This window comes from Perissodus microlepis, chromosome 10 (assembly GCF_051167445.1).
Source record: "Perissodus microlepis isolate ML-2025 ecotype Zambia chromosome 10, ASM5116744v1, whole genome shotgun sequence".
NCBI classification, from domain to species: Eukaryota; Metazoa; Chordata; class Actinopteri; order Cichliformes; family Cichlidae; genus Perissodus; species Perissodus microlepis.
Window position 1 is genome coordinate 23,935,366 of NC_140470.1, and position 27,975 is coordinate 23,963,340.

At 40.5% G+C, this 27,975-nt stretch overlaps 2 protein-coding genes across 3 annotated transcripts in view; both read left to right on the top strand.

Annotated features, from left to right (window-relative positions):
* jade2 (jade family PHD finger 2) overlaps positions 1–15,153 on the top strand; it is a 224,543-nt gene extending 209,390 nt beyond the window's left edge. For both annotated transcript variants that reach the window (XM_084940743.1, XM_084940742.1), the window contains 2 exons: positions 2,137–2,282; positions 4,437–15,153. In XM_084940743.1, coding sequence (XP_084796869.1) covers positions 2,137–2,282; positions 4,437–5,222 — 932 coding nt within the window. In that variant the 3' untranslated portion in view covers positions 5,223–15,153. The remainder of the gene's footprint in view (positions 1–2,136; positions 2,283–4,436) is intronic.
* Positions 15,154–24,430: 9,277 nt separating this feature from the next.
* On the top strand, positions 24,431–27,624 carry LOC146379466 (uncharacterized). Its single transcript, XM_084941278.1, has 4 exons — positions 24,431–24,604; positions 24,796–24,950; positions 26,577–26,669; positions 26,802–27,624. Exons 2-4 carry the CDS (start codon positions 24,933–24,935, stop codon positions 27,114–27,116), a joined length of 426 nt encoding a protein of 141 aa, XP_084797404.1. The 5' UTR covers positions 24,431–24,604; positions 24,796–24,932; the 3' UTR covers positions 27,117–27,624.
* The last annotated feature ends 351 nt before the right edge of the window (positions 27,625–27,975 follow it).

Consider the following 27,975-nt stretch of genomic DNA (forward strand, 5'->3'; position numbering starts at 1 on the left):
TTTACAGCTAAAAAATAAAATGTTTTGACCTCCATGGATAGTTTTCCCCTTTGTAAGAGCTCACCAGGGGGTGGGTTTTTAATTCTGCTCATCCATCTGGGTGGTGGTAAGTGTCCTGACATAGGCACCTTTAGCAAGTCTGTGTACTAGGTTTCACCTAAACTAATTTAAATTGCCGAATTGGACCTCTCTGCTTCGATTGTGCCGTCTGTGCCTGTTGACGAATTTTAATGGAATTATGTGGCAAATAATAAATATTATTGCTGTGAGGTACAGCCTGTCCAAGATGTTTGCGCTTGGTTTTAGTGATTGAATTTCTAGTATTTTATTAGTTTGTTAATAAATCCTGATTTGCGTATCAGTGTCTGTGTGTTGCCCCCGAACGGTTTATGGCTGCAGATGAAAAATACTGAAGTCTAGTCAAAAGGTGATGGCTATCCTTTATGTGAAATCCATGGTTGCGATGAGTTGCCTTGTTTCCTCTTGTTTATCTGCCTGTTTTCTTTTGGGCCACTTCGTGATGCAGTGTTTGAGCAATTACCGTCACTTGAACACTACTTTACACTTAGTGGACTAAATACCACATAATTATAATCACTGTATATTTTGCCACAACTATAAAATGTTAGATTCTTTCTGTTTTCCAAAATATAATGAGTGAGGATTTCTGACACTTGCTTGTTCTTTGTGTTGGGTTTGTTTTTATCATCTTTTTAACTGTTAACATTGCGCCATGTCCACCATCCATCTTTCTCCACTTAAATTAAATATTTGACAAGTGAAAGTGTGGGTACATTGTTAAAATGAGTTTGTCTGTGCTTTTATATTAGAGGAAGAAATCCTAAAATGCTGCAGACGCTTTGGCAGCACTTCTCACAGCCCACAATGATAGAAAAGGAGCCATGAAAATCTCCTAATTATACAGACACACATGCAAACTCTTAAAAGGAGGGAGCATTGTCTGCAGATTCACACACACACACAGATACTGAACACAATCACACTGCACATAATCCAGGCTGAGATAGTCCTGTAAACACACCAGTGTTGGAGAAGTCATTAAACGCATCCTTTTTTTTAAAAAAAAAATTTGGCAAGGAGACATCAACTCTATTTTTACTTGGACGTTGTCATCTAATTTAAGTGTTTTGTCTTTGATATTCACGAATTTTGGATGCAAACTTTAAAACACAAAGCAAAAGCCTTCATTGGTAATTTTGCTCCAAATCCAGACCATTGTTGTGCTTGCTCTACTTACACATATACAGTGCTGAGAAAAATGATTTGCCTCCTTCCTGATTCCTTAGTTTGAATATTAGACAAATACAAAATGCAGGCTTGAAATTATTATTTGATTTCATTTAGAGAAACGAAAACCCACCAGTCTAACCTACCTGCCCTGTGTGAGGAAGTCGTTATTGCCCCTCCTTTATGATTTGACTGTGATTAACTACATTGTTAAATACATTTTGTCTGAGTTTAATTTCACTAGCCACACCCAGGCTTCATTACTGCCAGACCTGTTGAATCAACGTGCCTGACAGACTGATGATTCAACAGTAAGGAGGAGACTAAGCTCGTTTCACATTTACCAGAAAAACATTTTCATGATCCCCAAAGCTTCAGGGAAAATATTCTGTGGACTGACAAGACAAAAGTTGAACTTTTCCAAAGATTTGTGTCCAACATCATACCAGCAGTCAAACATGGTGGTGCTGTGGTAGTGTGATGGCCTGGAGCTGCTTTGCTGCTTCAGGAGCATCACAGTTGCTGTAATCGATGGAGCCATGAATTCTCTTCTGTACCAGAAAATCCTGAAGAAGAATGTCCATCCATCCATTCCTGTCCTGAAGCTCGTTCTCCCTTTGGATATATATGTAACATTACAATAATCTAAAACACATCAGATTGAAAGGAGGCTTTCGATCTTTTACCTTTATTTTCTTATTCATGAAAAATATGCAACACTCCTCACCTGTCTGCTTTGTTTTCTCCCTCCTCTTCCCTTCTGCCTCTTCCCTTCTATTCACTTCTACCAATTTCATCCAATTTTTTCTCCCATTTTTCTTGCTTCCTCTTACTCTCCCTTCCTGCACCTCCCCTCTCCCTGCTTATGCCCTCTTCCCCTTTCCTTAGGTTTGTCAAAGTCATTCCCGTTGGACAACTCTTTGTTCGACAGCTGGCTCGCCCAGTCGGTTCAGATCACCGCTGATGACATGCTGAGCCAGTGGGCTCTGGGTGCCCAACATCGGGACAAGAGCGGCAGCCTGCTTTCTGACCAGGTAGGGCTTCAGGAGCAGAGGGCACAGAAGACGATGTGTTAGCAGAGAGAGAGAGAGAGAGACAGAAAGAATGAAACGCAGCAATGGGTCAGACTGCTATAGTAAGGACTTAAGCCTTCAGTACAATGGGGTGCTTGCTTTACCAGGTGAACTGCAGCTGTTACATGTTATGATAAGAGATGAATACAACACAATTGTCTTGCTCAATACTTGGAAAAGAAAAAGTGGTTTGCTAATGCAACATTGTGAGTAGACCGTTACATCTTGACCCGAATTCCAGTCCACTTCACCGGTGAATGAAACGAGTGCCAAGGACTTTCTGTGAAGAGGCCACGCCGAGACACACAGCTACATAAGTAAAAAAGTGAAGAGTTCTTCTTAGTCGAGGAAGGAAAAACGGCTAAAGTGTACAAGAAAATGAAACATACACAGAGAAGTTTTCACTTTTATGCATTAATTCAGTCTAAAACACTCCACGACCAGCGTTTCTTTTCCACATATATTAGAAATCATTTGCTCAGTTTAATTACTTTTTGTTAGTTTCAACTAGAATTGAGCACTGGTACTATTCCCGAATGGTGCTTGTATTAATGGAAAAGTATTTTTTTTAAAAGCAGTCATAAATTAATCTGTGTATATTTTGATCACCATCCTAACACATGAGGGAGGCCACAGTGTTTCCCACAGAACTTTGTTGCATTTGTGTCCACAACTGTGGACATAGGCGAAGCTAATCTGTGCTTTTTAAATAATGAACAGATGTGTACATGCATATTTGTGACTATATACATTTTTTTTTAAAAACTGAGCAGTAAGCAGCTGCCTTGCCAATAAATTCCTCATCCAGCGGACACATTCCAGCAGCATCGTCTTGGATGTGGCTGGAGTCCCCGCTCAGTAGCCTCTGTGAGCTCAGCAAAGAGGCGCCAGCTCTCCACCTATCCAGTCTAACCAGACCCCACCTATCCCGGGGTCTGGTTAGACTGGTCCCTCGAACTGACAGGGGTCACAATGACTCAACTTATCACCTTTTTGATGTTGAAACATAAATTCAGATTTAGAAATTAGATTCTAAATTAGTTTTAGACATTAATGTGTACATAAACACCTCTATGAAGCCGTTTATAAAGATTTGTTACTTAAGTGGGAACCAGTAGTTTTAGGGCTGAGAGCCACAAACAAGTTGGGGAATTCAGAACGTATTAAACAAGGAACTAATGTGTTTTTCTGATCGGAAATATAGAATATCATCAGCATCATACCAACACCAAACAGCTGCTACAGCTGTTTGTGATGGTCCAAAAGTTTGCATGATGGTGCTTTTCACTCAAGTTTCAGTCATTTCATCGAGTCTGCGGTGAGCCAGTCAGCCAGCACAGCGTCAGTTTGTAGTTTTGACACTTGAAAAAGTTCATCTGACTTTGAACAAAGACCTGATCATCGATTCTTTAGATTGGCTGTGGTTTTATGTAGTTTAGCTTGTTAGTTTTTTATTGTAAATTGATCGATCTGCTAATCAGAGCAAAGATGTTCTCCCCCCAGGAACGTGCTGTTTGTGTGCTGGCTGGCAGGGCGCTCTCACCAGATTGCGCTGCTGTTTTTGGATGTGCTTAAAGAACAATAAACACAACCGCAGTCATTTTTTCCAATTAAACAGGAACCTGATATCTTTCAGAAACAAAGATCTGCATAAATAAACAATGATGTAATTTAAACAAAGCCCACATGTCGCAAGTTAATATTAGGGGTGTAGTTTAAAATCAATAAACACAAGCGCTGTTTATTAAAAAGAAAAAGTGTTAGAGATTCAACAGAATCACACCCTGAAGAAATAAAAGATCACGATGTAGAGTGCCGTCAGAACAGATCAGCTTTGTCATTTAGTCGGTAGCTCACAGTCTAAACTGCTAAGCTGTTGGACGTGTGGGTAGGTGGGAGTGGGTGGGGAGTTTTTGTTCCAAAATATTCCAAACCACAAAATCAAAAATGAGCAGATTAACTGTTGTATCAGTCAACTTTTCACTTATATCTTTTATATAGTTTGTGTTATTTCACTTTTAAACATGAAAAGATTTGTTTGTTCCTCATCCGTTTTCCTCTTTCATCACCAGTTTTTGCCTTTCCCTTTCTTACCTTTCTCCTCTTTTCATCCAGCTCCTGCAGGGCGAAGAGAGCCTGCTCAACCTAATGATGGAGAACTCCATGCAGTCCACCTGGAAAACACCCCAGTTGGGGCGCAAACCGAGAGGGAGCAACAAGCCCCGTGTTCGTGCACAACCAACCGCTCCGGCCCAGCCTCAGACGCTCCTGTCTGCAGCTGCTGCGTCCGCTGGCGGCAGCCCCTCCACCGCAAAGAGGCTCTGGGCGAGCGTGGCGGAGGAAAAGTCTGGCCACGTGAGTCGGAAAGGGGAAAAGAACAAAGGCTCCTCCAAGACCGTGCACCACCCCCTCCATCACCACCAGACCAGGAGCTCTGACCTTCACAGGGACCCACCGCCACAGCCGCCCATCTCCAAAATGGATTCCTGTCACATCTCGGAGGATAACAGTCCTTGGGATGGCATCCATGCAGGGAATGGTGTAGTATCAGGGGCTGGATCTGGTTTCACAGTGGGCTCAAACCCACCAGTCTCTGGTCTTGGGTTCACAATTCCCGACGGTGGGACAATCTTTCGTGGCGGGACCCCGCGGCACCGTCTGTCCCGCCAGGGTAAATCAAGAGGGAGGGGCGTCACCGGAGGTGTAGCGGGGTTCGAGTCCATGGACCTGCCACTCGCAGGGAAAGACGTATCCCTGTTAGACGCTGCTGAGACTGATGGCTACTTCTCTGACGGCGAGCAGAGCGATTCGGACACGCGCACCGGTGGGCGCAAGCTCCGCCTGCCGCAGTTGCACTCCGGGAACGAGGACCTGCTGAGAAGAAGCGTGCTGGCTTCCTAAAGAACTGAGTTTCCAATAGACAAATACACACAAGCAGTTATCCAAGCAGAATCCCGCTGGCTAATTGTTTTTTGTTTTTTGTTTTTTCCCACCTGTGCCCAGCATACAGTCTATAAAAACACGGCTGGATCGCTTTGTTCAACCAAAATCCCGATCGCATCCATCAGTGGAAAATCCCCAGCTCCTAACCTGCTCTGTTTTTAGGACGGAGGGGATTTGAATGTAGCCGTTTGCCTATCATACAGAAAAGCTTCTCCACTGGACTGCAGTTTGTTGTTAGCTTATCATAAGATGTGATACATTCAGCAGATTGAAAACAAACATTACCTTCAGTCTCTTTCTCTTGTTTTTTTTGTGTTGTATATTTCAGAATCATTTCATTTCTGGGCGTCGAACGAAGCACCCAGTTCTGGCCTCATGTCTGTGGTATCTGCCAGACTTGGGAACAAACACTTTGGGGCATTATTATTATAATTATTATTATTATTCAAGCTGGTTTCAGGGTATGCTTCATTCTCGGCCTTTGTGGCCCGAGTTGCATCCAGTGAGTGCTTGTTTTCTTGAATATGTTCAGTGGAAAAGACAATTTCACACCAGAGTTGGTCTGAATATGTACAGCGGGTGACAACTTGTATTCAGCCTTGAAAAGCACAACATAGCTAGTCATAAGAGCTGTAATGTAAGCACTTGTGTGTATAATAGATGCTCATTCAGGGTTGGGGTCAATTTTCCTCCCTCGTTGACTCGGTTTGAAAAATGTACACTGAATCCTTCATTCTCAAATTCATTTTCACGTTTTAGTTCATAAAAGAAAAAACAACAACAACAAAAAAAAATCTACAAATCTCCAGCTTTGCCAGTTTCTGAATAGCGAACACATTGACCCCAACCCTGGTGCTCATTCAGATTTTCACACAGACACACAGACACACACAAACATACTCACACACAAACTACCATAAGCGGATCCCTTTTGCTCACACCGCAGCCGTCGTTGAAATATTTGGTCTGACTTTTTGTCAGCTGCTTTCAAATTCTTCCTAATTCCGCGTTCTTTTAACTCCCGGGTCTTTGGAGAAAAATCGTCGTACAAACTCTGTGCCTTTCTTTCACTTGCCCTGTGGCCCTGCGTCCCCCTCAATCGCCGCCAACTTTCCAAATCAACCAAACAATCGCTGAGTAGATCAATCAGTCGTTTGTCAATCGGATTTGTAACAATCAAGCCAAAAGGAAATCCCATTGGAGTGGCTACTGAGCGTAGCTGGCATTGGGCTCCTTGTCACCTTAACAATTGTGTAGTGCCTGAAAGGATGGAAATGCATCACTTGCCATTTATCAACAGAGCATATGCAGCAGCTTGCAACGCAGAGCAACATCGTGCTTTCAGTGCAAAGAGCTGCCTGCTGCTCTGTGCCCCCTTAAGTTACATCACTGCAGCCCAGAGCCATCAATAACCAGAGTTTGGCCAGTTACACTGTGGGCACAATGTTGCTGCCATTGAAAATTAGTCCTCTTATTTAAAATTTCATGCACATTACTGCAAATAGTATTCATTTTGGGGTTTGGTTAATCAGCAGTACAGTTTTGCTTTTTCATATGGAGTGGGTAGCTGTGTTCATGTAAGCCAAGCCTGAGAGACATGTTTTATAAACAGTTACAGAGTGGTTAGGGTGGCCATGCATTGTGTAGTTCATGGGTAAATTCTTGCTACAGCAGCTGACATCATGTGACACAAATTCAACCTCAAGAGCAGCTGAAATTCTGCTTTGGTTCATGCGAGGAGGAATCCTCAGTTTTGGCATTCTGATGTTGCTATTTATGTGTCCAGTGGAAGCGGGATCACTTGGAATGCATTCAGTGCATGTGGATATACATAAAACTATATGTAAAATTAGAGGAAATTAGTCCTTTTTATTAGTCAGATCACCCATATGTACCTATGCAGCTTATTATTTTGTTCTATAAAGACGTAAACACTGTCAGGCACCAACGTGGCAGCCGCTTTTGTTTGACGTGGCCAAGCTTTCACAACTGATGGCTCTGAGGCACGTCTTGTTCCTACTAGATGGACGTAGACAGTGTAATAATCAGCTTCAGAGGCCTGCGCTCTTAAGTCCCTGAATTGATTTGATTGTAAATTTGTTTTTTTAAAAACAAAACACATGAGCCGTTCTTGTTTTTCTCAGAGAGTTGTATTTTGTACTTAAAGCAGTCCGTGGTATTCTCAGGGGTTAAAAAAAAACTTATAAAAAAGAACAATAAAAGGTTAAGAATTTATGGAAAAGCAACGAAAGACGTAGATATATATATATATACACACACACATTTTATATCATATACAGTATATATATATATATATATAAATATATGAAGTGATGTGTGTTTGTCTAGAAACTTCCTTATTTGGAAAGCTTCACTGTTTGAACTCCAACACGACTACTACTGAGCATGCGCCTTCTCTCAGTACAGCATACGACCATCAGCCCTGGGTTCAACAGTCCCACTTTAACCCATCTGATCTGAGGTCAGATAGTATCGGCTAACAGATGGGACTGTCTTTTGGGTCTCACCAAACTGGGATGACTTAAAGATTTGATTTTAGGGGCTGCTTGACCCAGGCCTGATGAACACACATTTAAACAGAGGCCCAAGTCCATTCTACTTTCTCCGTTTTCCTGTATGAACAGCTTCTCCCCGGTTTTCTGGAGTGACCATGCCAAAGAACAGATCTGTGTTACAAGACAGCATATTTCAGTCTTATCTACGCAAACATATTAAGCTGTCAGACCGCTCGAACAGTGATGTCCAGGTCAGCAGATGTGATTCGACCTCCTCTAACCCAGGGGGCGCTTTTAATTCCCAACCTGGATAGATCTGCATTCACGGGGGGATTCCCACAGGAAATGCCCGGTGATGGTTGTTAAACACAGACTCGCATGTATTAACCCCCTCCAAAAAAGGGAAAAAAAAGAAAAAAGCCAGTGCTGCTGAACTGATCACACAACATACAGCTCTCTCACTTACACGCATGCACACACACACACACATAGACGCTTACACAAACCCCAGAGCTGGTATAACAGGGTTACAATGTAAAAGTTTTTGTTATGTATATGTGGTCCTGACTGCATCAGGAAGCATGAGTTTACTCAGAGCGAAACGCCACCCCCTCCCCAACAGCAGGAGAGTATTATCACAGGTCAGGTGACAGCGCTGCGTCTCTGTCCCCTCTTCGTCCCTTCAGGTGTAGCCATGGTAGAAGCACTCGCATTGTTGCGTCACAGTCTTGCGAGGACAGGCGGAGAACTTGGGACTTCTACGATGGCTATTACAGCTGACACATTACAGTAACGACAAAAAAAGAGCAACAAAGCTCGTGTTCCGATGCGAGGACGCGGTGACGTGTCGCCTCCGAATCTTCGGCCAGGTGTTCGTTACCATTCATGTGTTGCTAAGACAGAAAAATGTAATCTTGGTTTCAATATTCAATGTTCAGAGTAGCCTGACGTTGTAGACAGTGGTTTTAGACAAGGCCTCACATGTATGGCCTTAACATGTAGTAGCAAAGGCTGAGGCTGCACAGTGCCTGAAGGACAAAAAAAGGACTGAAAAATACTCATTTGGGGCTAAATTAGTGGAGCTGGTTAGCAGTATATAAGATTTCCTGCTGGGTGACGGTCAGATTCCACACAAAAACAAAGCAAATTGTACTTCTGATCTTTTTTTTTTTTTTTGCCTTGATACTGTGCAGCCTTAGCAAACATAACTGGTTATTATTCTATATTTACAGTGTGGCTTCAATGCCCTCTCCTTCCGCTTCGTAGATAATGTAGACTGGAGTCTCTTGCAGGTTCTTTTTATCAATATCTGCTAGAATGCAACTTCAAAGCATTGCTATCCTCTGTGTGGTACGCCGGTGTGGGTGTTGGCTCGCAGCCCGAATGTGCTCTGATGATCTTTGAATTTTGCAACTCTGTCAGGTCGAATATCCACACTGAAAGGAGATCTAGTGCAGGGGGTTTCTCGTGCTCTCTGTCTATCTATTTGGGTTGTGTCCCATAAAATTAGACGCAGTGTGAAAGTTTTTATCCTCATACTCGGAGCATCCGTGTCGGTAGGTCACGTTCCTCTATGATAAGTCACCACTTAGAGAGGCAATAAAATGTGCAACAGAAAAGCTGTACAGTCCTCAGCTTGCTGTATGTTGAGAGCAGAACTCTTCCCTCAGGTGTTGGCACTGACGCTGCACCACGGAAATAAACTGACGGGCATCAAGCACATAATGGCAGGTCAGAAACACACCTACACACAGTGATGCTTTCCACTAGACCGATTGCTTGCAGGTAATTGGAACCTCGCCTGCGCACAGCTGCCGTTTACTGTACTGACTCTGTTGTAAAACATCAGTGCACCAGCAGGGCTGGGCTCCTCAGAACCCCCTCAGCTGGGTGAAGGGTCACATTTACAACTTTCCATTAGCAAGAAAAGCAGTTTAGGGTGATCCAGAAATGACAGCAATGTTCAGTTCTGGTGAACGACGACATTAAAAACGGGGCTTTAAATTCCATGATTGCTCCTAGTGGGTGGTAAAAAGTTGGATTTCTACAATTTAAAGTAATTTATTGCACTGAGGTGGTTCTGGGGAACCACGAGGGCATCGGGATGCAGTTCATAAGATGTCGTTTCTTCTTCTGTGGTTGCTCCTTCATCCAGAAAGTGGTCTGAGGCTGTGGTGGGATCAGTGAAAGCAGGACTGGGTATTGCTTAGGAAATAAATACCTGCAAGCGACAAGGGACAGCAGTCCAGTAATAAAAGCAGGATTAGATCAGAAGTCTTGAAATGTCTGTAAAGCAGAAAATTGCAGGTCTGTCTAAAAATGTATCCACACAACAATAGAGATTGCTTAGTGCTTCCTGTTTCTGGTATCAATGCCTAGTCCTTGTTTCGCTGCCCTACACCAGCCGTACAAACCCGCCCACCTACCTACCGCTGGAGTTTATACTCATCTACAATAATGTATATTACTGTTCAACTACTACTACTAGACATTTTCATTTTCCGTGTTTTAAAGAGGCTTTTGCAAGCTGTTTGTTTTGTTTTTTTTCCTTTTATAATGCTTATCTGGCCGCTGTGGCACGTATCAGACTAGAAAGCTGACTCATTATCTGCTTCTACTGTTTTTACTGGCGCTTTGCTCTCCTCTCCGTTACAGCAAAGTTATGGCTTAAAGGTCTCAGCATCCAGAACCCAGACACACACTCCACAGATCAGAGGTTTAGTCGCACAACCGGAGCTGCTGCCGAGGAAGAAACTGATCTCAAGTAAAACTCAACCTTCAGAGCTCGAGACTCAATCAGTCACATCTTAAAAATTTATTTGGTTAATTTATCAGAAATGGCAGATATTCATTCCCCAGGTTCAGCTTCACAGCAGTGAAGATTTGCTGCCTTTTTTTAATGTAATGGTAAATGCAGCAGCAATCTGATAGCACCGCGTTGCTTTTTTGGATCAAAGCCTGCAACAAACCTCAAGAAGCACTCATCCGAAAAGCATTGCTTCTATTTTTGTGCCTTTTTTTTAGGTGTGTGTGTGTGGGGGGGGGACGACACTGTTTGTGTCCAGCATCTCTTGGCGACTTAAGGTGGAACCAAAGAGCGATTGATGCTCTACCCGTGTGATCGCTTCATCCTCCACAGCAGCTCGGAGAAATCTTTTCAGACTAAATCTCCCGTCTGTACCCACCTTACTCTGCATCCACCATCCAGCAACTTCCTCGTCCTCCTCCTCCTCCCACCACCAGCAAACTCCCCTCTTCTTCTCCATCCTGAATCCCCTAAAAACAATCACCCTGTTGTCTCCCTCCTGCCCACAACTCTTCCTCTCCCTGTCCGGTGATCAGCCTCCTTGGCCCTTGGCACATGGTTTTTTAAAGGTGATCAAAAAAGAAGAAGGACGCCTATAGCTTTAAGGACAAATAATGACAGACGCACGAGGAGCTGAAAACATTGCACTCAGCTTTGCTTAACTCTGGCTTGAAAAGAGGGAAAGTGCGTGGAAGGGGAGAGTTGTTTAGAAAGAAGGAGAGGAGGGAGACTGTTCGCTGAACCGGAGCCAAAGAAAGACAAAAGAGTACAACTTGTTCTTTCTCTGCGTTCTGTTTGGAGCCTGTACGTACAGTCAGGTTAACAAGCAGCTAATATAAACAGCACCAGGCCCTCCCTTTCCCCTCCTCATGCCTCCTCTCGCTCTCTCGCCTCACACAGCTGGGTCCCCGTCCAAGATTTGTCTTTGCAAAAATGTAAAAACTCAAATCAGGAGAGCCGAGCAGAGATACTTCCATTTCAAACGGCTTACAAAACTATTCATTTTTACGGCAGAATGAATATATTATTAATCACCAGAACTTCGTGATATGAAGCTAATTAGAGCATAAATTAAAGGCCATTACCAAACAATTCTTTAAACAGAGTTTAAAACTCTTAAAACTAACCATTCTCTATCTTACTAGGCCGAGGTTCATCGCAACTCTGAAACAGTTATTAGTTTCTTTCAAGTTAAAGCTTCTGTGTTCACAGCCAGAGCTGCCATATTAGGCATGTCCCCTCTTTATGACATCACACAGATCCAACAGTGGAAAAAACTCTCTGAAAGTGGGAGCTTAAGGCATTGTAACAACAGTAAAATGAATGTCAAAGAGGCTCTTTTTGTAGCTGTAACGCTAACAGACCCCATCATGTCTAACAAGTCTGAAAATTTTTGTAATAAACCGCTGATGGCTTTGGTATTTTTCTAGGATTTGTTCAAATAAGGATAAAAACTATATCATAACACCAACTTTGTTCTTTAAAAATCACAATGAAGACCAGATTTTCATTTATCCACTTTCAGTCTTACACTCTGGTTGTTTATGTTCATAGAAAAAGATACTTTTAGCCAACAGCTCATACCAATAAAAAGATCCAGGTTTGGAATCCAGTCTGTTTTAATGTTTACTTTTGGAAATCTCACTTGAAACCTGGAAAACCTGGAAAGTCCTGCTTTTTTACACTGCCTCACCCACCAAATGAACAGTTTATTCAACTGTCTTTACATCTGGTTTTTCCATCACGCTCCTGTGAGGTTCAGACATCCACATAACAGCATACAAATTGAAGTGTAAATCCAAAAAAACACTCCCAAGATCCATTTAGACAAACCAGCCGTCTCCCAGCATCTGTTCTGAGTTCAGCCAGGAAGCTCGCCCAAAGTGCAACAGGAAAGAAAGCGATTTCAACACTGTTTTGCAGGTGTAAATGTAATCTGGATACATCGCGTCGAGGCAGAATGGATTTCAGATGCAGGTTAAAATAATTTGTTAAGAGGCCGTCTGCACTGTGTCTCTCTGCTTCTCCTGCTTGTAATTTCCACCACGCAGTCCATCTGTCTCCGCTTTAATCCTCCTCCTTGATTCCTTCCATTTTTATCCATTTCCCCACTTTTTTGTTCTTCTTCTCTTGTTTCATGAGCTGACTCATTCACGCAAATGTTTATCTCCTGCCTCTGAGTCACTTCTTGTGTTTATCCCAGATTCGATACTTGCAGGGAACCAACAGGTGTTGTGATTGCCTAAATTGGATCCCTCTGTATGCGTAAGGGTGGTTCTGTTAGTTTTATGTGGTCACAGGAGGCAAAATAGAGAGAGTCCACTGGCATAATTCTAGTTAAAACTAAACATTGGGAGCCGTCCCTCCTACGTGGCGGCTGATCTTTTGCACCTCCGTCCCTTTGTTCTTCTCAACTCCTTCTCCGCTCTTAAAGGTGTGTCCAAACAAATGTGAAAGGAACAGAAAGAAGCAAGTTTCTATAATTAGATGCTACAAACTCTTTGCGAGAAATTAAAAAAGTTTCTGCTTGAATTATGCGCTCGTACGAACACACAGACAAGGAGAGAAGGGGAGACAGACGGATGGAAAACACAAATAAATTCAGTTTCTCGTGAGTCCTCACATCCGTCAGGGGCTTCAGCTGTCACGCTTGATTAATGCATACCTTGCAATCAAGCTCGCAGCTCATGTTTTTCCATTGGGAACATCAATTGAGAGGTGCAGCCTCAACCTTCACACCCCCACAGAAATAAGAATTTATGATTCTTCGTTTTGTCGAACACACCTTTAGAAAACATTCGCATAAAATTGTGGTACATCTCGGTACATCTACAGCCACATTAAAAGCCTGAACGATGGGATGAGCGCTAATCACGTCTTCATCCTGCAACAAAGCTGCATCACAGCCAACATCTGGTCACCAGGAGGACAGGTGGACCGGTTCCTCTGCTGAGTGTCAGCCGAGGTTATTATAGCCTAGGGGACATTATATGATGGTGTTCTGTATTATTGTGATGCTAAGAAGGAGCTGCTCTTTAACTCCCTTTCTGGGTAGCTCCACATATTGGATTTTTATGCTGTATGGCCCATCCCCCAAAGGGGACCTGTGTTTATACCTGGTCTCAAACTAGCGTCCTTTTGCCCGATAGGTGAAAATCCAAAAGGGGAAAAATGCTGGTCGCAGCAGGTCAAACCTCCTTTTAAAATTTATAAGGTCTCTACACAATATAAGCACATCTTAAAAACAGTGTGCCGGTTATATGATTAGATGCAGTGACGTTTAAAATGATTAATCACAGACAGATAAAAGGCCATCTTCTTAAGTGCTTTGACATGTCTCCTGACCAGGCGTGTTGTTTTCCAAAAGGCTCAGCTGCAGGAAACCAAAAGCCAACGTTCATCTGTTCTAGTTACTGCTGAACGTTAAAAATTGATGGCTCAATGTGGATGAAGTGCCAGAACAGATGTGGCCACCTCGCCCTGTACTGTAGTCTGCATGTATTGCATTTTGCCACTCTGACCTCTCTTCGTTCCCCAGTCAGTCCATCGCTCTTGCTCTCCTTAATTTTGTGTAACTTTCTATCTGATTGATGTATTTCTTTGGCTTCTGTCTTCACCATTCTCCCTCAGCACGTTTCTTCTGTGCAGAGCAGACAGTTCCTGACTCATTAAATACAACAACAACAAAAAAAGGTTTCACCCTCAGGTTTAAATAAGTAGAAATTTAAATTAGCTTTTTTTTGGCAACCTCCAAAGAGCAACTTTTAAACACCACCCTTGAATCTCCATTTTTGTGACAAGATAGGAGTCTCCCTCTCTCCCTCATTTCTACTTTCTCATGACATACTTAAGTAGGATTGGACATCCTTATCCTGAATCTTATTGGTTGTATTTAAACGACAATAAGCCAATCGGCGCTGTCTATTCAAAGCAGAGCTCGGACACATTTTTCCTCCTCCTGCTGTCTTTATTTGTCCTTATAAAACGGTTAAAATCTCTGCTGTCATGTCCAGTTTGTCCTCCACTCTGCATCGGTTCTTCAATATAATAATATGAATGTTGCAGGAGTTTATCCTTCTGTATTCTTTGTTTCAAAGAATGTTGTGCCATTTGTTAATAGCAAAGAGAACTATTGAACATATATGAAAAAGAAGAGCTATTTTAAATTATTTTTTGGCTTTTTTTGCTATATTTATTTTCTTGTATTAGAATCTTCTTTGTAGGAGGGAAAAAAATCAAAAAATGTATTTTTCATTAGTGCGAAAAACCTATTTTCTTCCTTTTTGTACAATTTCGATGTTTTAAGCGAGACTTTGAAAAGCAATATGATGATGATGATGATGATGATGTTTCCTGTGACTGTATCTGCATGCTGTTTGTGTTGCCTTAATGATGGCTGCATCCCACTATGCCCCTGCCCACCCCGTGCCTCCCCAACCTGACCCAACCCAGTCTGCTCCCTTCCTCCTCCCAACTTCATCTGATGGAGTCCCAGTCCCATCCAACCCAGTCCAGACCAGTCCAGTCCAGTGCAGTCAATAAAGCAGTGCTTTCTGTGTACATTAAACTCTCTGCCTCTCTGTTCATTACACAAACACAGCTGATTTAACAAAGATCTTTATTTTACTCTGGCTTTAGCAGAAGTAGATTAGATTTTTAATACCAGCTTTCAGCTGAAACAAAAATAAAATATCTCTTTGACAAAAACTAGGCTAACCCTTTCTACCATAATCATCAGCATTTAGTTACTTTCTTATTACCATAGAAATCTAGAATCACCAAAACTCTTGTGTAGACTCTAAAAGAAGAGTAGAGAAATGTCAAAGGTCACTATAAAAATCTTTCTGCAGTGAGTTGAATTTGATTGATTTATGAGGTGTTTGCTGCTCTGCCAATAAACCGAGGGAGAGTAAAGTACAGGGGAGAGGAGAGTAAAATTTCCTTTCTGCTGCTGAATAAATAAAAAGGTAGGACCATGCAAGCGGCTTTGTGATGCTACACAAGCCTGATAACATTTGCTAATTAGTGCGAGTCGAGAGTCTCCTGGGAATTTTTTTTGTTGCAGGTATCAAAAGGAGGAAAAGTTGAGGCTCTCCAGTCAAACTTATAATCGTTCATGGGCCACACACATACAGTTTGATCTCAATTTGGCCGGAACAGTAAAACTATTGTATGGAAAAAATGTACAAATATATTCTGAAAACATTCCCATTTAATAAGACATCCACTTATAAAATAGATGCGGTACAGGAGGGTAAGTCTTAGAAAATATGTGCAATTTCAGCAATGTCTCGTGTGTTTCTGCATACAGTGAGTTTACTGTCGTCACATTACCAATAAAGTAGACGATCACAGTGGATCTAAAAAGGCAAAAACTTTCACGTGTACGGTATTTGTGACTTTACCCTTTGATGCCAAATGTATATTTGATACGTTTTTGATCCCTATACTTCAAAATCACATCTCAGTGTAATTTTGTTTTTTCCATTAAAACCTGATGTATACAATGTCAGATGTAGCAAAAGTAATCTAAAAAGAAACTCGTGTAACTTATGCAAACTGGAATTTCTTTTTTTTTTATCATTATTATTATTATTTCTCAGAAATTTCAATAAACACTCGAGGCTCAAAAAATTTAAATTTACTGGCAATTATTTGTCACGGATGTGCGGCCAAGAACGCTGCAGTAAGCTGCTGTATCATGTCAGTATGTATCAAAATCTCGGAGGGATGTTTCCAGCTCCTTGTTGAATTGACACCATGAGGAATTAATGCTGTTTTAACAACAAAAGAGAGCGCAACAGAAGGTACAATCAAGGGTTATGCAGGCATCGGTTGCTCAGTTGGTACGCAGGCATCCAAAGGGCACCAAGAAACTATTAAAGTATTGTCCCGTACCGCAACAGCCTGAACTGTTGCTACAAGGCAGGATGAATCCATGGTTTCATCCTGTTTCTAACTGAACCATCTGACTATGACAAGTTTGACTTATGACTTATGGCAAAAAATTGAGACTCGTCGGACCAGACGAGATAATTTGATTGATTGACTGATGTCTAAATTTCATATTGTAAATAGTATAAAGAATCTGTAATATGGGGAATAAAATTAAACTATAAAAAGGGTTTGGGGATCAACAGTAACTCAAACCAAGAAAACATGGAAAAAAGCAAAAAATGTAATTATCAGATGTATTCTGGACAGGTTAAACTGTCATTCCTTCTTTTTGTTGATCTAATCAAGCAACCTGCCAAGATAGCCAACAACCTGCCGACGATCCGGCCAGACTTGGACGTTCTTCGTTCAGGCTGGAATTTCTTGTCAGGCCAGAAACTAATACTGTGGCAACCGCCTTTAAGAAAATCAGGCTCACCTGAAAAACACCACATGGCAGCAGCCTGGAGTTTGTCAAAGCACAGACTGAGCAAAGAAGAAAAAAGATCTGATGAAATACGAATCAAAACGCTTCTGCTGCAATGCAGAGTGCTGTGTCTGCTGGAACTGAGGAGGCTGATCAAACCTCTAAGACCATCTATACCTCGCAGCATGATGGTGCTGCTTCAGACTTGGCCAGAGACGATGGAGAGACTTGGCCAGAGGTCCAAAGGAACAATGCAGGAATCCAAATGCAGGCAAATCTCAAGAAGAGCATGTTTCTGACTGCCAGGGGCCTAAGAGCGGGGCCAATAAATTTCTCCTCCAACAGGACTCAAACAGGCTGCCAAATCAACGCTGGAGTGGCTTCACAACAGGAATGTGAAAGTCCTTCAGTGGCCTCAAAGCCCAGACTTGAATCCCAGAGAAAATCTGTGGAATGACTTTAAGATCGAGCCATATCCAAATGTGCCAAGCTGTTAATGTTTCCAGGAAGAGTTGAAAGGGAGCTGCTGTGACAAAGAATCCTCTCACAGTTGAATAAGCTGAATTATTTAGAACCTGCATATTAATAATGGCTCGAACAAATATCTGTCATTATGGACCAAAGAGCAAAGCGAGCAGCTAGCTGATGAACATGGAGCATTTAGCAGCTAATCTTTGCTCAGGACTTTCCAGAGCAAAACTAAAACAGAAGGTCACTGGGTGGTGGCCAGAAACACCAGGAACTGTGTGGTTTCAATTAAGCTAAAGTCAACTTAACAGGTTACAATATGTCAGTGTTGTATTTACAGCTATAACAGTATTTACAGCTTAAGGGTGAAGCATATAGCTTCACCCTTCACAACTGCAGCATAAGATTTCTTAAAGGCAGCAACTCAAAACTGTGTATACTTGTTGCTACTGTTGTAATTTACCCTATACAAATCACTTCAGAGGGCACAGCAAGCAAGGGATGGAAGCAGTGTGAGAGGCAGAGGAGAAAGGAAGCTCAAGAACGACACTGTGTAAGAAAATATATATATATATATATATAATATATCATCTTCAATGCCCTGTACCAACACAGAGCAGAGCAGCTATCTGAACGCTACCCCAACAGAGGTTGATTATCTTGTTAATAATTTCACCTCCTCACTACGTACGACTCTGGATACTGTAGCTCCAGTGAAAACTAAGGTCTCTAATCAGAAGTACCTGACTCCGTGGTATAATTCTCAAACACGTACCCTAAAGCAGATGACTCGTAATCTGGAGAGGAAATGGCGTGTCACAAATTTAGAGGATCATCATTTAGCCTGGAGAAATAGTTTGCTGCTTTATAAGAAAGCCCTCCGCAAAGCCAGAACATCTTACTATTCATCACTGATTGAAGAAAATAAGAACAACCCCAGGTTTCTCTTCAGCACTGTAGCCAGGCTGACAAAGAGTCAGAGCTCTGTTGAGCCAACCATCCCTTTAACGTTAACTAGTAATGACTTCATGAACTTCTTCACAAATAAAATTTTTATCATTAGAGAAAAAATTACCAGTAATCATCCCACAGATGTAATATTATCTACAGCTACTCTTAGTACCATTGATGTTAAGTTAGACTCTTTTTCTCCAATTGATCTTTCTGAGTTAACTTCAATAATTACTTCCTCCAAACCATCAACGTGTCTTTTAGACCCCATTCCTACAAAACTGCTCAAAGAAGTCCTGCCATTGATTAATTCTTCGATCTTAAACATGATCAACCTATCTCTAATGGTCGGCTATGTACCACAGGCCTTCAAGCTGGCTGTGGTTAAACCTTTACTCAAAAAGCCATCTCTAGACCCAGCAGTCTTAGCTAATTATAGGCCAATCTCCAACCTTCCTTTCATATCAAAAATCCTTGAAAGAGTAGTTGTCAAACAGCTAACAGATCATCTGCAGAGGAATGGTTTATTTGAAGAGTTTCAGTCAGGTTTCAGAGCTCATCACAGCACAGAAACAGCTTTAGTGAAGGTTACAAATGATCTTCTTATGGCCTCTGACAGTGGACTCATCTCTGTGCTTGTCCTGCTAGACCTCAGTGCAGCGTTCGATACTGTCGACCATAATATCCTATTAGAGCGATTAGAACATGCTGTAGGTATTACAGGTACTGCACTGCAGTGGTTTGTATCATATCTATCTAATAGACTCCAATTTGTGCATGTAAATGGAGAGTCCTCTTCACACACTGAGGTTAATTATGGAGTTCCACAGGGTTCAGTGCTAGGACCAATTCTGTTTACATTATACATGCTTCCCTTAGGCAGCATCATTAGAAGGCATAGCATACATTTTCACTGCTATGCAGATGACACCCAGCTCTATCTGTCCATGAAGCCAGATAACACACACCAATTAGTTAAACTGCAGGAATGTCTTAAAGACATAAAGACCTGGATGGCCGCTAACTTTCTGCTTCTTAATTCAGATAAAACTGAGGTTATTGTACTCGGCCCTGAAAATCTTAGAAATATGGTATCTAACCAGATTCATACTCTGGATGGCATTACCTTGGCCTCCAGTAACGCTGTGAGGAACCTTGGAGTCATTTTTGACCAGGACATGTCCTTCAACGCACATATTAAACAAATATGTAAGACTGCTTTCTTCCATTTGCGCAACATCTCTAAAATTAGAAATATCCTGTCTCAGAGTGACGCTGAAAAACTAGTTCATGCATTTATTACTTCCAGGCTGGACTACTGTAATTCATTATTATTAGGATGTCCAAAAAACTCACTGAAAAGCCTTCAGCTAATCCAAAATGCTGCAGCAAGAGTATTGACAGGGACTAGAAGGAGAGAGCATATTTCTCCTGTTTTGGCTTCCCTTCATTGGCTTCCTGTTAAATCCAGAATTGAATTCAAAATCCTGCTCCTCACATACAAGGTCTTAAATAATCAGGCCCCATCTTATCTTAATGACCTTGTAGTACCATATCACCCTATTAGAGCACTTCGCTCTCGCTCTGCAGGCCTACTTGTTGTTCCTAGAGTATTTAAAAGTAGAATGGGAGGCAGAGCCTTCAGTTTTCAGGCCCCTCTTCTGTGGAACCAGCTTCCAGTTTGGATTCGGGAGACAGAAACTATCTCTACTTTCAAGATTAGGCTTAAAACTTTCCTTTTTGCTAAAGCATATAGTTAGGGCTGGACCAGGTGACCCTGAATCCTCCCTTAGTTATGCTGCAATAGACGTAGGCTGCCGGGGGATTCCCAAGATGCATTGAGTTTTTCCTTTCCAGTCACCTTTCTCACTCACTATGTATTAATAGACCTCTCTGCATTGAATCATATCTGTTATTAACCTCTGTCTCTCTTCCACAGCATGTCTTTTATCCTGTCTTCCTTCTCTCACCCCAACCGGTCGCAGCAGATGGCCGCCCCTCCCTGAGCCTGGTTCTGCCGGAGGTTTCTTCCTGTTAAAAGGGAGTTTTTCCTTCCCACTGTCGCCAAAGTGCTTGCTCATAGGGGGTCATATGATTGTTGGGTTTTTCTCTGTATCTATGAAGCGCCTTGAGGCGACTTTTGTTGTGATTTGGCGCTATATAAATAAAATTGAATTGAATTGAATTGAATTGAATATATATGAAAAATGTACAGTATGAGACCCTTATGGGTCACTTTATTAGGTACAACTTGCTAGTACTGGGTTGGACCCTCTTTTCCCTTCAGACTACAGCGTAGATTCAACAAGGTGCTGAAAACATTCAGCAGAGATTTTGCTCCATATTGAGATGTTAGCATCACACCATTGCTACAGATTTGTCAGCTGCACAGCCTTCATGAGAACCTCCCACAATGAAGGTGCTCTCTTGGATTAGCTCTGGTGAAGGTGGAGATCATTTGAGTACAAGAAACCAGTTTGAGATGATACTCTTTTTGTCATCATTCTTTGTAAGAAATGGTGCCAAGGTACTATCCATCTATTAAAATATATCAGCTAGGGCTGTTCATATAACGATATATATCGGATGACGTTATAAAAACAACTATGTTTGGTGTCGCAAAATAAACAGTTTACGGCAATATTTTTTCATCGTTTTGATGTTCACTGTAGTGGCTATATTAATTTCTTAAAGTTCTCTCTTATATTTAATATAACCACACTATTGAAGGACAAGCGCCTGTTTTTATGCTTTGTCCTTTGCAACAATGATGGTAAAACCATCCCGTGTCCGCTTGTTTATTTTCCACATAAACCTTTCACAATAAAGCTCAAGATCCTGTTGAGACTTTTCAAAATAAACTGAATCACGTGAAAGAGTACGCAGAGTGTTTACGGATGAGAAGCAAAAAAAGAGCCGCCAGGTGCTAAAAAATAAACCTTAGAATCAAACGTTAGAACAGGCTTTTCCCCGCAGCACGCCGTGTAATAAATACTCACAAAGAAAACGGAGGCCGTTACAACTTATGTCTAAAAATGTGTCGTTTCATGCATCGGTTAAAACACTCGACTCCCGGTACAACGACGCCCAGCTGCAAACACTTCACGCAAGTCGAGCTTCCCGAGATTCACAGAATTTACAGAAAATGTTAAATTTTTGTGATTTATATCGTTATCGGACGTCTTATATCGGGATATGAGATTTTGGTCATATCGCACAGCCCTAATATCAGCTGATATGTATTGAAAACGTGAAAACGGCCCAAACAGAGAATGTTTCCACGGGGTCATGGTCATTCTCGATTACCAAGCACTTCCTATGAAACTGGAAGCACAGAGTGGAAACTGTCAACTATTCCAGATTTGGTAAAATTATATTAGATCCAAGCAAGCCATAATCCACAAAAAAGCTGCACGAATGGCATGAAGACAATAAATTACACAAAATCAAAACCACATATGAAGAAGGCTTTTATATAACATGATATTTAAATCTGATACACTGTAATTTGTTTTCAACTCAGGCAGCAGCACCATTAAGATGCAGCTGCCAAACAGCTTTCTCCCCTCTATTGATTTTTCATCAAAGTGTCAGATTAACTGGCTGCCAGCACAAAAGGCTCTTAAATGGATCCCCTGATATTTTGAATTTTGGTCTGTCGTATATCTTAGCCAGATGCTTGTCATGTTGTGGAGGAAACTATTTGCTGCCCGATGTCTTTCTGGAGTAGGAAACAGCTTATTATCATTCCTTACTGACCATGTGATTTAAATAGGAAGCTAATGAGTCAGCTGATGACCTAAAATACTTTGCATTCACTGACACATGGGAGAGCAGCTAAAGGACCTGTACATAAATTAAATCAATCCTCCTCCTCAGGTTCAAAGAAAAGTATCAAAGGACAAATAAAAACTCTGATAAATGTATGGCGCAGAAAATATCTCTCACTAAATATGTCATCAGTCATCTCAGCCAAGTGGCATGTTTTTAATAACTAAATTCACCATTCCTGCTATCCTTCTCATTGTTGTTATTAGCCTTTCTTACACTTACACATCATCCTAAAATGACACTCTCTGGGTTTTGGCAGGGAGTAAAGAATGAACAAAAATTCATTTATTTAGTCTCAAATTTAAGCGTTCATCATTTTCAGAGCTTCTTTAAACAACTCAGTCTTCAGTGATCAGCCAGCGATCCCAGTGGATTTTTGCACTTTCAGTCAATCAGGCTTAGATTACTGCACAGTGGGGATAACAGATCAGTCAGCACACTGCATGACGCTGCCCTTGACTAATTTAATAAACCTGCAATATAATTTACATTTCCATAATTTTCTACTTCAAATAAGAGAAGAAAATATACCCCCAAAAATGGAAAAGCAGCTACAACTGAATGAGGATTCTTCCTCAGCTTATTCCTAGCTATCATTCAACTAGCTTTTAGTTTCTTGCATCTCTGCAGGCACAGATCATATAATAGTACCTTGAATCATTTCCTCAGTAATTAATTACCATGCCTGTCTGTTGCCCTGCTTTGTTATCTCTTTATTGTAAATATAACTTAGCTGTTATGTAATCACTACTGCACAAACTGACTGAACATATTGAACATGTTTTTGCCTCGAGGGTCAGTCTTCTGAAATAAAAACTGAGTGACTTTGAAGACGGCTGCTATCTAACAAATAATTTAACTTTAAAAGTGTCACCTCAGCCTTCTGATGTTCTCCTGACCGATCCTGTGTACATCATAACTAATTGATAGTTATGAACAGTTAATGAAGCTAGTCAAGTCAAGTCAAGTGGCTTTATTGTCTTTCCAACCGTGTGCAATGGTACAGTACACAGTGAAACGAGACAACGTTCCTCCAATACCATGGTGCTACATATGACATATGACAGACAATCAACACAGGACTACATAAAGTGCAATGTGCAAAAATTGCAAAAAAAAAAAAAAATCCCAAAACAAAGACAGTGCAACACCAGACAGATCAGAACAATACAGACACAAGACCGTGCAGACACAACAGTGCAATAGAAATGTGCAAAAGACTGAGTATTGTGCAAAAAGTCATTTGGTGTATGAAGGTGTGCGTGTGTCAGTCCAATCACTGAGTGTTCAGGAGTTTGACGTCTTGGGGCAAGAAACTGTTTTGCTGTCTGGTAGTGAGGGCCCGAATGCTCTGGTACCTCTTTCCAGAAGGCAACTGGGTGAAGAGTGCACTCGAAATGACACACTGATGTTGGTAGCATTATGTAAATGTTTTATGTTAAAACTAATGCCACCAATTGATTTTTAACTTTAAACACAAGAATGTTGTTTTGAATTTAATTAACAACATAAGATTTCAATACAACAAAATGCAGTAAATTAAATCCAACGTAAAAAGTTCATTTAAAATGAAGAGCACTTTATTTTAAAGAGGATTGTCCTAATAGGCTCTCCATACTTCTGAGTTTGCACATGTGCAGTGTGGAAGTTTGATCATCCGCCATTTTCAACTGAGACTTGCATATGCTTAGTATCCTGGATAGAATCCATCGCCATCTGAGGATTATTTGGTAAGTACAACAATTTAAGGATGACAAATTTGATTAATGTATACTAACTGATAAACATCTGACACTTTCGGGAATACTTTTGCATTTTTTTTAAACAAATGATGCCTGGTAAATTTTTTAACACTCTAGCTTGTATACCTCTCTCACGTGTTAGAAGTATGAAGACATTTAACAAATATTGTTGAACCTGCTTCGGTGTAATTTTCCAAAATCTTTTGCGATTCCTGTTAAGGTGAGACTTGCCTACTAAGACCTACAGTTTTAAAATTACTCCCAACATCTACTGCACCTGCTCCCTGACATCAGTAATGACCACCGGGAGCGCCAGCGATCCTGTAGTTTGAAGAATGAAATGAATGTATAGTGTATTTTAGAAATGTGCCTCAATTAAGTTGCTACATTGTTTGAAAGAATTCGACTCCATGTTGATTTCTGGTTTAGTGTCAAACGCAGGGATTTAAGCAATTAACAGTTTGATTTGTAAAGTATAAGACATGCGTTCATCTGTTGTCATTGAAGTGCAGAATAATGTGTAATACTGTTATATATAATGCATTTAACTCCTTGTATCAGTTTCCATTGGCTGTCATCGCTACCGAAGACAGGAAATCATCAAAGACATGCCATTCATTGCAGAGGTCAAAAACAGATGGCCTGCCCTGTTTTCAGAGACTGAGGTAATTCTTACTAACTTTGTTATTGCAAGTCATTTTCATAAGAACTTGTATTTGAAGAAGAACAAAGTACTGTAAATTGTTAATTTTAAAAGATACAAAATGTTTGACTGAAAGTTGTAACATTCTTGCATGTGGCCTCTAATAAAATTAATAGAGAATACTCTCTAGTTGTAATTTTTAATATGTTTCAGGTTGTTGCAGAGTTCGCCCGCATCACAATGCTCCCTTTGTTGTCGACTGTCATGGCCAAGCTGGACCACTACGCTGACCACCTTCTTAGAGTGTTCAAAAAGAAGGGGGAACAGCTAAACGCAATATCAACTTAATCATGGCAGCCATGGATGGGGTATGTATTTTAGTTGACCTTGATTGAGCTCTGAAATTATTTGAATGCTTCTTCAACTTCTGTGTCTGTCATTAATCTGATTTTTTTTTCAACTGAATATGTGTATATTTGAATATTTTGTAGATACATGTGAATCAGTGACATGCAGTCAAGTGAGGCACCTTCATGAGAAGTAAAATACTAACAAAAGAGAAATTCAATTTGTACACTAGATTTTAAATTTGCTTTCTGTGTGATTTCGGTGCTGGAAAGGAGAGTCCGCTAGTCGAACCTCGGATTTCAATATTTTTATGCTCAAAATTGCTGTCATTACGGATTTTCTGTTCAAATACAAGGTAAAACGCTGAGAGGAGGCAATGATGATGCTGTCTCTTACCGCGGACACACACATGCACAATCCCACTGTTGTTTCTCTAAATCGCCAACATACATGTTTGATTACACATGTAAGACTTGATGCAGACTACCTCATTTATTTGACGAATGTGTGTTGCATGTTTAATGTTATTGGTCATAAATGTGCTGCAAAAATGCATGGAGTGAGGCTGATGGAGGGCAGTGCTGAACCCTAAAGGCAACATGTATAAGAGGTACACGTATATGGATTCACAGTGTAATCACATTACACTGAGAGCGCCATTGACACAGTGGATAAAGCAGTGCACTTAGGGAACATCAGTAAATTTCACAAAGGACAAATTGACACCAAATCAGTCCTAAGCAATGAGACGCACCAATTTTATTTCAATGCATCTCCTATTTATAAATTAATAAATTGATGTAAAATGAATGATTTTTCTATAATTGTTTCCAGGTCATTTGACCAATTTATTTACTACACGCAATAAATGAGACACACCATCAAACCTCTAAAAAAAAATATGATAATTTAGTTGAGACTATTACTTCCATTAATGTCAAACTTATCATCAATTCAACAAGATAAATAACTGCTGGTTTGTCTAAATAGCACATTTGCTAAGTTTAATTTGCAGTATTTGTATTTGTGAGGCTGCATTGATAGATTTATAGGCAAAAATACTATTATGATCTTTTATTGTAACTCTTATTGTTAAGAAGCTTGGAAAGAAAAGCATCTGGACTTCTTTAAGTTGCTTGAAGACGTTTCATCTCTCATCCGAGAAGCTTCTTCACTGAAGAAGCTTCACTTTTCTTTCCAAGCGCCTTAGACTACGATGACCTGGATGACTGAGAACCTTCACAGACTTATTGTTATCGCAAAAAATACCACAAAATGTCATGATAGGATTTTAAGTCCATATTGCCCAGTTCTAATCTTCTATTTAATTTTAATATTTTTAGGGTCACAATTATTAAATATATTGTTGAACAATCTAGAATTGATTAAAGCAAAAATGAAAGCTTTCACGTAATGTCAAAATTGAAAAGCTTCGATTTTGGGGTTCATATATTTGTTGATCTGACTCAGAGGAGTCAGTGCCTTACCAATCATGAACCTCACTGCACGTCACTGATGTGAGTTATGAAACATTGCTTAATCACTTATCTGGATTATGTGTTAATATTTTTGACTTTGTTTTGTAAAGAGGTTGAAAGGAACCAAAATAGGAAACTTCTCTCATATTGAGTTCTTATCTCCACCAGAATCCCAGCGTTGATGTTCGACGGGAATGCGTTCTGAAAGCTGTCTGTGTCTACTTAAATGAAAAGCCAGATGACCTGTTCAAGGAATTCTTGGTAAGTTAAAAAAGGAAAACGATCAGTTATTTTCCTTTTTTTAATTTGGGATTGAAAATGGAAGGTGGACTTACTTGTCCATATGTATATGTATGCAATTAACTTATCTTTTTCTTTTATTTTTATTTTAAGGATGTGGATCTTGGAGCAAGCAGAGAAACGGAGCAGCTGACTTTGGGAGTCTATGTTGTCAGACATGAAGGAGCAAACTCTGCAGATACACCTGAGGACATTGGTGTCATCATAGAAGGATGCACTGTGCTGCAAGCTCTTAGTGATGTGGCAAAGGGTTGTGCCCTCCTGCTTGGACTAATCTACAGTCTAAATCTGAGCTACCCAAAGCACCTGAAATACACATTTGAATTTCTTCAGAAGGTGCTGATGGAGCTGGATGGGAACAACCTATCCATGAAGGTGCAGGTTCTGAAAAACAAACTGCTTGAGTGAAACAGCCAGCAGTGAACTATAGAGGACACTGAACTTCAAGGTTCTCGAACCCTTCTCCTTGCACTTCATAAACTGTTCAGTTTGAATTGCCACAAGAACTTCTGCAAGGCCTTTCACTTCACTCTGCGTTCTTTGTTCTTGAACCTTTACCAACATCCAACTACACTGAAAAAGACTGCTCCTAACTTTGGACTTCAGTTTAAGTTTTGAAGCAAAGGTTATTTTTCTAAATATGGACAAAAATGACACTAAAGTAATTTCTACCTGCTGTTTGCAGGGCTGTATTGTGGGCTTTTCATTGTAGCCCAATCAAGTTTAAATTAAGTCATGTTAATGTTAAAAATGTTGGAATCACAACACTTTCCAGTTTTAATCATTTCAGTTTAACGTGACATTCTGTATCTTGTCTTCCTGCACTTAAAATGCACTTGAATATATGTAAAGATTGTTTAGGAAAAAAGATCTAGAAGCATTTGAATTGCTCAAAGTGTGCTTCAACAAGTTTTACACAAAGTGTTATTAAATTTAGGTTAACTGAATAAACTTGTGTTCGATTTTTTTTTAATTTACAAACTTAAATAGAGTAAGTTTCAATTCTGTTAAAGTGATTTAATCCTATAGTTTCAGTAGAGCGTGTTTTGGGTGAGTAGATTTATCAGATTTACTTAAAATTTGTTGTTCAAATTAAATATATCATACATTTTATATTTCACTAACCCAGTTGTGTGGAACCGGTTGACATAACTGGGTGGAGTAAATACAACATGTTATTTCTTAAAGTAAGTAGAGCTTGTTTTGGTTGAGTAGGTTTTATTTAGTCTTCTCAATTTAAATCAACAAGGTTAGTTAGATCAACATT